The sequence below is a fragment of the Schistosoma haematobium genome, chromosome 1 (assembly GCF_000699445.3).
Source record: "Schistosoma haematobium chromosome 1, whole genome shotgun sequence".
Classification (NCBI taxonomy): Eukaryota; Metazoa; Platyhelminthes; class Trematoda; order Strigeidida; family Schistosomatidae; genus Schistosoma; species Schistosoma haematobium.
The window spans coordinates 83,686,528-83,698,706 of record NC_067196.1 but is presented as its reverse complement, the minus strand read 5'-3'; the positions used below and the strand labels follow the sequence as shown (position 1 = coordinate 83,698,706).

General features: G+C 32.8%; 1 protein-coding gene across 2 annotated transcripts in view; it reads left to right on the top strand.

Annotated features, from left to right (window-relative positions):
- MS3_00002301 (uncharacterized protein) overlaps window positions 1-6,952 on the top strand; it is a 67,615-nt gene extending 60,663 nt beyond the window's left edge. Inside the window, exons 7-9 of one of the 2 annotated variants that reach the window (XM_051209879.1) lie at window positions 1,820-1,894; window positions 4,176-4,235; window positions 5,564-6,952. In XM_051209879.1, the coding sequence (XP_051075350.1) occupies window positions 1,820-1,894; window positions 4,176-4,235; window positions 5,564-5,686 (258 nt within the window). In that variant the 3' untranslated portion in view covers window positions 5,687-6,952. The remainder of the gene's footprint in view (window positions 1-1,819; window positions 1,895-4,175; window positions 4,236-5,563) is intronic. The other variant, XM_051209880.1, reaches the window with a different exon arrangement.
- Window positions 6,953-12,179: the final 5,227 nt, after the last annotated feature.

The following is a 12,179-nucleotide window of genomic DNA, read 5'->3' as shown; positions in this document are numbered from 1 at the left end:
TTAAGAAGTTTGTCTCGGTTCATAAATCTACACCAATAAATACTGTTAACTTTTAGACCTTCAGGTCTAATAATGATTTAATTATCTAACGACTAAGTAATAATCTCATGACTATTTATCAGTGACTTTGAAAGAATTACCGAATTTCAACTTATGTCTGTGTCTAGTAGAGCTTAATGACTTCAAAAGTGATATAATTTCAAAGATGCAGTTAATTGAGAGTCTTGACATTTTATGATCTAATACTAGGTAAAGCAAGTTATCAGTGTATACTAAATTTCAATGGGTTTCCCGCGGAATGTGTTGTTTCTTATCTGTACCTGACTGATTTATTCAATTAATATAGACATTACTTGGACCGGAATTGTGAAAAATCCTATTTCTATACTTTTCTCAGTTTTATCTTCTAGAATATTCATACACTCGACCTATAAATAAATGACCAGTTTAATTCTTTGGCATGTATTACATTATGATTCTACATTTGAATGTTTAACCCTACTTTTTCCTGAATAAAGTCCTGAGGTGAACATCAATTCTGAGATGCAGATACATCCAGTTGATGAGTCTCAAACAGGATAAAACGCGTGTCCTGGATTTCGTTGCTAGCCATCATCTATCTTTAAGCAAAAATGGATAGTGGCTAGCAGTGAAATCCAGGATTCGCGTTTCATCGTATTTGGGACTCGTCAAGTGGATGTACTTGCATCTCAGAATTGATGTTCACTCTAGAACTCGAATCCATTACCGTTCACCTCAAATGCCATCGCGTTATTCACTTAACCACTGAGTCCTGATAATCACTTACTTGTGCAAGTGGCAATATCGAGGCAATACACACAGTATACACATATGTCAATAAGTGACTGACCAATGGTAGTCCTAAATAACAATGGGAAAATCCAAACAAACAATGCAAAAAATGAATTATGTATACTTATACTACATTTTTAATGACTGAAAGAATATAAACAATTAAATCCACTAAACAATTGACTTCCTATTATTCTACCACGTTGATTGTTCCTAGTTTATTCACATTTCTAACTAGAAAAAAATGGCATAGGAATTTGTTCTGTTTAATGGAGAAAAATGGATATGCACAAATCTATCCCATTCACAAATTTTTTTTATATATTTACTTGTAAACGATACACACAATGTAATAGATTGCCTCAATGTAATACAATTCCTTATACAAAATATAATTATCTATTAGATTATATACATCTATCATGGATAACTTCTAGTATTAAGTACATGATCAGTCTTCTCAATAACAGATGAGGAGTTCCACAATACAACGAAACGGCCGTCCATTACTTCCAGGTTATCCATAGTTATCGAGCTTCAATTAACTTATGATCTCAAATACTGAAATCACTACAATCTCAACAAAACTCCTTCTGAAACAAATGAATCGTTAATTATTATTTCTATTAATCCTATGAATATCGATTATTGTCATTATATAATTGAATAATTCAATAAATTCCGCACCCCGCGAGATTCAAACTCAGGATCTATCAGTCTCGCTCCAGCACAGTGGTCTAGTTGGTTAAGCGCCTGGCGCGAGACTGACAGGTCCTGGGTTCGAATCTCGCGAGATGTGGGATCGTGGGTGCGCGCTGCTGAGGAGTCCCATTCTAGGACGGAACGGCCGTCTAGTGCTTCCAGGTTTTCTATGGTGATCTAGCTTCAATTGACTCATGATTTCAATCAGTGAAAATTAAATAAATTTTAATGATTAATATAATAGAATTTTTGTAATGAACTAATAATTTATTTTGTTTTAATAATTTTCCTTTGATATTTTAAGCCAATCATTGGATCATTTACCAGAAGAATTGAACCATTAACTAATGATTCAAATAAACAAACAGATTTTACAAATGTAAGTTAAATTTTTAAACATAAATATAAGGTATAAACAAATTACATTTTTGTTCAGTTACTTAGTCAGTCAATCAGTCAGCTATAACGTAAGACCGGGCATATATGTGCATCGGTCCAAGTTGCCATACCTCATTACCACAACAAGATGAATAACGAATTCATAGAAGTAGTTAATTCAGTGGTGGTAATATATTAAAGAAAGATTGCATATAATGACATAGTACGGAAAAAAAAGAACTAGTTCATAGAAAGAATGATATAAAGCGATCTTAATATCATAGTTTAAGGGAAGACAAAGAGTGTATACACCTACGCCATCGTGATCGATTCCGAGCAATGTTACCAAGAGTCTCCAACCGTTGGTCACGATAGTCACGAGAACCCCAACAAAGTAATCTGCATCTATCAACATGGCTCAGTCTAGAAGATAGTGACTTCAATCACTGATGCCATGTTTTGGTTTGGCCGTACCTAACTTTCTTCCAACCATCTCCAAAACTAGTCAGCATTGTGGATAGTGGTAATCGGTGTTCAGGCATACCGAACATGCGGCCCAACCATCTCAGCCGATGAAGATTTACAGCCACATCAACTGATTCGCCATCATTCCTTAATACCCTGTATCTAACCTTACTTACTAGGTGATCCCATCAGATGCCAGCAATATTTCTAAGACATCTGTGATTAAATACTAGTAGCATACGAGTATCTTCTACTATTAATGACCACGTTTTGCTGCTGTAAAGAAGAACAAAACAAACTGCCGCACAGTATACTTGTCCCTTAATTGATAGATATCCTTCTGTTAGGCAATTAAAATAAATTGATTTTAAATCTATTGAATAAATTATGACTTATTTTTCTTCTTCATGATATCAACAATGAATTAGTGCAAATACTTGATTTCTTTTATTTCCTTCTGAAAGAAGATATTTTCTAATTATGATGACTGATATGATAATCAATTTGTAATAGTTGGTAATGCTAATGGATAGTTAATTGAAAATTGAAATAAAACTAACTAATATTTAACTAAATAGGGGGTTTGCAGAGATTGTAGTAATTTTAATAGTCAAATTCATAAGTCAATCTAAGCTAGACCAACAGAGAAAATCTGGAAACATTGAACGCCCGTTTCGTTCTAGTATAAGAATCTTCAGCATACGCACCCACGATCCCTCATGCTGGACTCGAACACAAGACCTTCAGTATCGTGCGCAAACGCTTAATCTCTACCTGATATCTAGCTTAGATCGACCAGTGAATTCAACCTTGAAAATACTACGAACTCCAAAAATCCTCCATACTGATAACAATCATGTGCTCACTAGTGACTAGCTTCAAGATGGATTTCCTAGAGTTCTAGTGGGATGCCGTGACCAGTGGAGTCCAATCTGTGTCAAGTGAAGACAGTTATCAACCTCAAACAATAGATGAAGTGTGGTGGAAGATCGTGGATCGATTAAAGTTAGACGTTAACAACTTTAGGTCACGGCTCAGTGGTCTAGAGGCTAAGCGTTTGCTAGGAAGTTCCTAGTTTAGAGTCCTATGTTCGAGATCGTGGATACGCACCACTGTGGAGTCTCATACTAGAACGAAACGGTCATCCAGTGCTTGTAGGCTTTCGATGGTGGTCTAGCTTATATCGACTCATGAATTCAACCATTGAAAAATTGTATTTCTATTATTATCAAATGCCTTATTTAAATCAACTAGTTCTTTTTTATGAACTATTAACTGAAACATCGAACTTTATAAATCATAGTAAAAGACAATAATCTAAAGTCATTTCGAACAAGTGCACATAAGTAAACAACATTTAGTAAAATGAAATTTAAGGTAATTTTCTACACCATTTATCTCATAATATGCATTTCTAACACAAACATGTGTTCGACTTACAATATTCTTTGCAAAGTTTGTATAATGGGACCGATTTTAGTTAGACAATTTCAATCCCCTGTGGTAGAATAGTGGATGTTCATCAATAAGACATCTTTTACTTGGATAAGAACATCTCAATGCCTCCTGATTGTCAATGATTATCTAATTCAGATAAGTTCATGAAGTAGACTATAAAAATTCAACAAATTATGTCAGTATCCAATTGCTAATTATAGTGCTCTTCCCTTATTTATTTCTTCACAAAATACTTTAAGTTCACTCATAGATCATATTCAAATTACTGCATATAAGTGAATTATTAAGTAGTTAGAATATGTGAATAACACTTACAATGTAATTTATTTGGTCAAATTATTTTTTTTGTTATTCCATAGGTAACTAGTGCACCGAAAAAGTCTGAACTATTAAGCCATCTACCTACGGATTATCAAAAGGTATAAATTAATATGAAAATTTGAATAGATTATTTCAGCTACTTTAATGTATAATGTGTAACATTGAATGTTTGGTTAGACATAATACAATTTACAACCAACAATAACATTGTATGGAGCCAATCAGTTAATGTTTGTACGGTGAAAATATTACAATCACTTTAGTACAGCTCTTGAGCTCTATATTTGAAAGAGCTAATTAGGAATATTATTATTTAGCAAGATTTTTGAATATTGCTGAAAGATTTACAAATTCCATTGTCCTCTATATCTACGGTCTAAATAGATCGACTGAATCACTAGTAGTAATCGATGATCAATCAATAAAAAGTTAGGAATTACTAAGTTGATCAATTATTTGTCTTCATTGAGTTCTACCGATCAAGTTGCAAAGTTACCGCTAGTCTTGTAGTGAAGGAGAACATAGGTGAAGACAACCGATTATATTTAACATAAAATTGCAGAGTTAATTGATAAAAGCAGAAAAACCATACTCCTATACTTCATTTGCAAAATGTTCATTAATTGTCTCAAACTTCATTGTTCCTGCATTTCCATACAAATTGCTTTCTGTTCCCATTCTTACCTCTTCGATCTTCTATTCCTGACTAGCGTTATATACTACTTATATCGACATACGCAGCACACATCACAGTCTAAATGGCTCAACATCACATACACCAAACTTTAGAGCTAGATTATTTGAGACAGCATCAATAGAAGATAATAATGATAAAACATGGTTTAAAGTATAGGCTCTATGTTGAATCAATCTTTTCATCATTACTCTTACTCTTACAATATCTTTATAACATACTTAAACAGACTTACTAATTTGCTCACTACTTATCCCAGCGATCATTTATTATAAACATAATTGTACTTTAGTATAGAGTTGTGGAGATTATTAAGTTTTTGATTGAGGGAGTTCTCGGAGTACTGGTGAGAAGCCATAACTAGTGGAGCTAATCCGTGTCGAGTAGAGACAGGTACAATGGAAGGTGGCCGCGCAATTTCGTGAATTGGTTGAGATTAGACATTAAAACCGTTGGATGCTGACTCAGTGGTCTAGATGTTAGGCGTTCGTGCGCAAGACTGAATGCCTTGGGTTGGAATCCCGCGAGAGGGATCGTGAATGCTCACTGCTGAGGAGTCCCGCAACAGGACGAAACAGCCGTTCAGTGCTTTCAGGTTTTCACTGATGATCTAACATCAATCAGTTCATGATCTCAATTATTGTATTTTGATACATTACAAATCCAATCAAATCTTTTAAATACCATAATTTCTTTATTCTATATATTCTAATCATTCATTTTACTTATTAGTTACGTGAAGCATTTATTGAACAAAGAAGAGAAATTCAACGTCTTCGTAAACAAATAGCAGAAAAAGATTTACAAATTGCCCAATTAGAAGGTGATATACGATTATATGAACCGTGGCGTTAAATGACAATTTAAAAAAAATAAGGTTTTAATTATTAGTGAAATGAGAAAAAGATGAAAAAGGAAAAAGAAAAAGAAAAACGAAAACAAACCACCATTTTCTTTTACATTACGATTCTTCTTGTTGGTATTAATCAAAATGTGCCTCTTTTTTTTCTGAAATTCTTTTTTGTTTATGGATTATTATACATTGAAAACCAATAGAATCATATTTATATATATATGTTCGGATTATTCTATGCAACATTATTTAATATCATTTAGGCATTCAATACTACTACTAACACTACTGATAATGATATTATAGTAACTAACAATGATGTATGTGTGCGATGCATTTCTACTCAACATGTTTATTATTATTAACTTTATACCCTGTCTACAAATTATCTTTACACATTATTATTATTATGATTTGAAGTGAACTGGATAGAAATAAAGTAGTATCTTTCTTTTTATATGATATGTTGTCTAATTGTAATATGCAATCTTCTTATTTATGTTAATATCAATTAGTTAATCTTGTTATAATACGTTGTACGTGTATACTGTGCATACTTTCATTTCTTTTCCAAATATGATTGTTGTTCCTTTTTGTTTGTTTGTTAATCTTTATTTCTCTCTGTTTAACCGTCTCCCTCTCTCTCTCTGTGTCTCTCTCTTATTATTGGTGTCATTAGAAATATGTTATAATCAGAAAGAAAAAGTAAATAGACAACTATGATTTGGATTTACTAATTGATGTTTGTATTAATTATGTGGGTTTTTGATTGAGATCATGAACCGATTGATGTTAGACCACCACCTTTCGAAACCTGGAAGCACTGGACGGCCGTTTCGTCGTGTTGTGGGACTCCTCATCAGCGCGCATCCACGCATCCCGGGATTCGAACCCAGGGCCTTCGATTTTGCGTGCGAATGCTTAACCTACTGGACCACTGAGCCGGCATCTAATGGTGATAGTGTCTAACATCAACCAATCCACGAAATTGCGCGACCGCCTTCTATTGTACTGAGGCAGATAACTGTCTCTACCCGACACGGATTAGCTCCACTGGTCACGGCTTCTAACTAGAACTCCGAGAATTCCCTCAGGAAGCTAGTCACTAGTGAGCACATGTTGGTTACTAGTATAGGGGTTGTGGAGATTATTATGTGGTTTTTATTATTATTAATGATGATGATTGTAAAGTCTGAAGGTTTTATGTGTAATTGGATAACTATCTCGTTCCACTATGATTTTTCTTAATGTTCTAAAATTATCGTGTATAATGAAGGCTTTTAGCTGAGTATAGTGTGGCTCATGATTATGCCGAGAAATGGAGAGAGACATGAGAAAAATGAACAAAAAATAGGATAGAATTAGAAAGGAAGGCCCCGGACAGAGTGTGTTGGAGAATGCTAGTCGGCGGCCTATGCTCCACTCGGAGTAATAGGCGTAAGTAAGTAAGTAAGTGAGTAAGCAAGTAAGTAAGTAAGTGTAGCTCATGAGTTCACAGTTCTGAAAAGTAATTTAGATAAAGCCAGAACAATAATTAATTCAGAATAATATGAATTCACGGTATGTTTCGTGGTTATTCACCTGCTACTTACAATCATATATGTATTGGAAGACATGCTATAATGTAAAACAATTAAGATTGATGACGAAAAGAATTAGAATGACAAAAGTTATCAATAATAACTATATGTATGTATATATATTGGTTGAAGGTTATTTGGAGATGGAGTTCAAAAACACAGCAGGACAGGAGATGCAATAATTAAATGAGGTCAAGAGACAGATAAGATAATTTTAGACGTTGTAAAGCGTTTATATAACATTACTAGGATTAGAAATTGATAAAATGGGTTACATAATAACTGAACAGGATTTGAAAATTTTACATAAGTTAAGGGATTTAAGTAAATTGAAACTTTTGAGTGAAAGGATGGTTTTAGTGAACATGGAATAAGAATTAGTTTAGCGAAGACGATATAACAAAATAAACACTAATAAAATAATGATAATGACTAGAATAATTTACCAAGGTAGGAATAAGTCCATTTAATACTGACTCCTTCTGGATACATAAACAAGTTTTGAGTATTTTTATTACTATGGTTTCAGCAAACTGAAGAGACTCTGCATTTTCTTGTCTGCTAATACTTTTGAAGGCTTGTGGAATGTCAGTGGTATGCCTGGTGTCAACTAAATATCGAGCTATTACACTGTTTAGAGCCGTCGCGCCTCTCAGTCTTAAGTTATTAGAGACGTGCTCGGGAATTGGGACATATACTATTCTTTCTAGTCTTTGAATGTATGTGATTTATCACGTACATGAAGTCTCCAAGTAAGACCGAACATATGACCAGTGTTCCATAATTGTAGATGACTGTACACTTGATCCCATTTCATGATAAATATATATCCTTGATCACGGGAATCATCAATGAATTACATTTGTACTACTGAAAGAGCAGTCTAATGAGGCCAAAAAATAAAAAGATGTGCACTGCTGATGAGTTTCATACTAGGACGAAACAGGCATCATGTGCTTTCAGGTTTTTCATGGTGGTTTAGCCTTAATTGACTCATGAATTCAACTATTAAATTACTATAATATTCATAATGTATGTCCAATCCGCTTCCAACGTCTCCTGATTACCTCAGATGGAAGTTGGTTTGTTCTCTCTCACAGTAGGCTGTTGCTGGTGGTATCCGACTAATGGATATTGAATATCTCGCGTAGACAACTATTTATAAATACTTGTACTATTTTGATGATGGTTGTGGTAGTTCTGGAAGTTTCATCTCCATACAATAGAACTGACTGTTTTGACGTTCGTGTTGAAGATTCTGACTTTGATATTGGTTGATAGTTGTTTTATATTCCATATTTTCTTCAACTGTAGGAATGCAGACCTAAAGATATGGCCTTTTGAAAATAAATCTTTGGTTTTAACCACTTTCAAACATGAATGTGAACAAATGACAGCGTGATTATTACAGTTCATTGCTATCAAAATAGTAATTTTCAAATAAACTACTAGGGACAGGTTTAAAGAAAGGAAAATGTGGTTAGAATTTTTTCACTAACACGATGAAGGGAGTAAATAATAAATCTTTATCACAGTTACTTTAATGTTATTCAATGAATTTCATTTAGATGGGTTAAGAACATATAAACAGTATATCGGATAGCATTACAGTTACCAATGATAGAGGATCTGTTAGCGACAATTAAATGACTTTTTTAGGCTTCGTTGTAAATAAGCACCTCATAAAATATTTTAAGAGACAACAGTTTCAAGGAAATGCATATTCTGTTATTAAAGCGGTACACTTTAATATTATCTTATTTATTTTATTAACAGGGTAATTAAAAACACAGTCAGAATAAAAATTGAAAATACCTACCAAGTATTCGGTTTAAAAACTCACTTATCCAGTCGTGTACAAATTCAACCTCAATATAAGGTGACTAATTTCATTTGCCTGAAATGCATAACTGTGTCACATTCGACATGATCAGACTCCACAGGTCATATATTCTTACCAGAACTCTTGGGATTTTATTTCTGATGAGGAGTCTCATACTAAAACGAAACATCTGTCCAGTGTTTCCTGGCTTTCAGCACTTATCTAACCTTTTTCACATTTAATACTTCAGGTTTCGGATTATCCAGATTTGCAAGAGTTCAATTTAAAAAGAATCAAAAAATGAGTTATTTAATGACATGATATAGTTGGCAAAACTATCATTTATGGACGAACTAATCAGGTATAAGATAACAGATCTTAAATTTTGACTTGGAATTCATTCATCCACTTTGTTAACTAGTGTTTTAGCATTATATCTGATGTCAATTCGTGATGAAAACCCTTAATCTAATTCCTAACCTTAACTATCAATTGTAAATCATAATTCAAATTCCTTACACTAATTTATAACCCTCATTTTATTCTAGTTATTAGGTGAACACTCTCAAGGTCACTTTAGCATCGCTCAATGAACGTTCATAAATTATAGTTTCACCTATCATTTCTTTTTTATATTAATCATCCAATCTCATCAAGTGTATCAATGTTAAAAATCGATAAAAAAAATTATTCACCCTAGTACTATAACAACAACGATTTCATCATAGATATTAATGTCAACATTAGACTTGATAGTTTCAAATAAATTAAGCATTGGATAAAAAATTGATTTTTTGTTATATCCTAATAATATGAAGACGAACTTGCCGAATTGTACTTCCTATATAACTGGCTCCACAGGAGCAGTTGAATCGATAAATACACATGGATTTGGCGAATTCAGGTAATCTGTCTTTATTGACCGTTCTTATTGTGGGGCGATTGTAGAAGACAGCATTTAATCTGGTTGCATTAAATGTTTTTTGTACCGCTTTTCTTAGTCTCTGCGTCACAATTTCTTCAGTAGTGTCATTTATGAATTATAATTTTATGAACAATACTTTCTTAAGAATGGTAGGCATCTTTGTCCTTCTTTTCATCTCCTTCATGTGTTTGTCGATGAATTTCATTGGGTACCCATTCTTACTAAGTAAGTTACGAATATTAACCAATTCATCTACTATAGTGTCATTCGAACAAACCATTCTAGCTCGATGATTCGGGATATTTATCAAGTTCCTTTTGTATCTGATTGATACAGCACTTTAGAAATGAATGTATTGTCCTGTTGCAAACTTTCTGTGTAACCCTCTTTTTAAAGCCAGTTATATAGGGCATACAATTCAGCAAGTTCATCATCGTATAACAGAGCACCATCCGTCGTGGTTGAGCAGAGGACAGGTAAGAGTGATTAAGAGTTTTATTCTTGCTTACTTGGTTGACACAGGTCATCAAGTTGAACTGAATAAAGCTTTTAAGGTTATCTATCATATTTCACCGAATTTGCCACATGGCCTTTTGCATGTTGCTGAAGCCATCGCAATCCATGTTCAAAAACCTAACCTTTGCATCCAAAACAAATTTATATCCTAATAAGTAGAAAAATTATATTTCTGACGTTTCGTCACTTAATTTCAGCCACTTCTTCAGAGTAAATAAATAACCGGGAAACAAAGTTAATTATTAACTATTTCATTAGATTAAAATAACATTCCTATTGAATACAAAATGTCTCTTTTAACTTAAATTGTAAAGTTCATGCTTTACTGTAGTTTACTATGTACATTTTAGTTTTCTGTTTACATTTTCTTTATTGAGTTCAAATCCTTCGTATACATCAATATTAGAAGGTATTTTCACCGAACAAAAAACAACAACAATGAACAATTCTACGGATTTCAAATTACTAGTGTTATGTTACTTTGTTTTGTATTTAGATGTTACATTTCAGGTCATACAAAACACTACTACTATTACTACTACTACTACTACTACTACTACTAATAATAATAATAATAATAATAATAAAGAACTAGATTTACAAAATGAAATGAATCAATTCAATACCATAACATTTCCTTAAATAACTTGTAAAATATATTTACCAATAGGGTAAGAGTGCAACTTATATTACTGAATAGGATAGATCTAAATGTTTACAAGGAAAAGATATAAATAACACATACAGCTATAGTTGAAAATTAACTAAAGAAATAATCGTTAAAAAAATTCAATAAAATGGAAGATATTTGAAGAATTAACTGTATAGATTTAGCAAGAAACATTAATAATATCTACATAAAAACGATATCCAGAAAAATGGAAAAGATCAAGTGGGATGATGAATCAGTGTTTTGGAATTTAAAAATTTGCATACGAGACCGAAGGTCTTGAGTTCGATTCTCGTATAGGGGACATGAATGGACATTCTGAGGAGTCACGTGCTAAGACCAAACAGCTATCTAGCGCTTTCAAATTTTCGCCGATATCCTAAATTAGATCAGTTCATGACTTCAATGTAATCCAAAAATCTTCGAAAACACCATACATATGGTTACAAGATTGTTAAATAACTCAAAGAATTCGAATATATTCTTAATTAGTGATTCCGGTATCTCTGTTCATTCGAAACATCAATCTATAAATGTAAATAGTTAAAAAGAATATCGTTAAACTCATTTCAACATTACTTTTAGCTGATTTAAATATTATTTGAAGATGAGACCCCCAAAAATTTTGTATATACATATGTATAATAGCATCTCTCCTACAATTAATTTCGCTTACGGTCAATTTTGTCAAGTCATTTTATTAACTTATTTACTAGATAGTGTTATTTAAACAGTAACAATTTGTCTATTTTTTTGTATTATTATTATTGCTGTTATCTTATCTGTATAAGCATGTATGCTTGATCGTATGTAACAGCCTACACATATATATATCCCTAGCTTAAATGTTATTCGCACGCTGAATCAATCACTTTCCCATATATATATGTGCTTGATTCTTATTAATTGATTCGATTTGGCTCTGAATCCGCCTCTGAATTTGCTCGCTTGCGCACAAAGTTGCTCGGTGTGTTTGTAATTT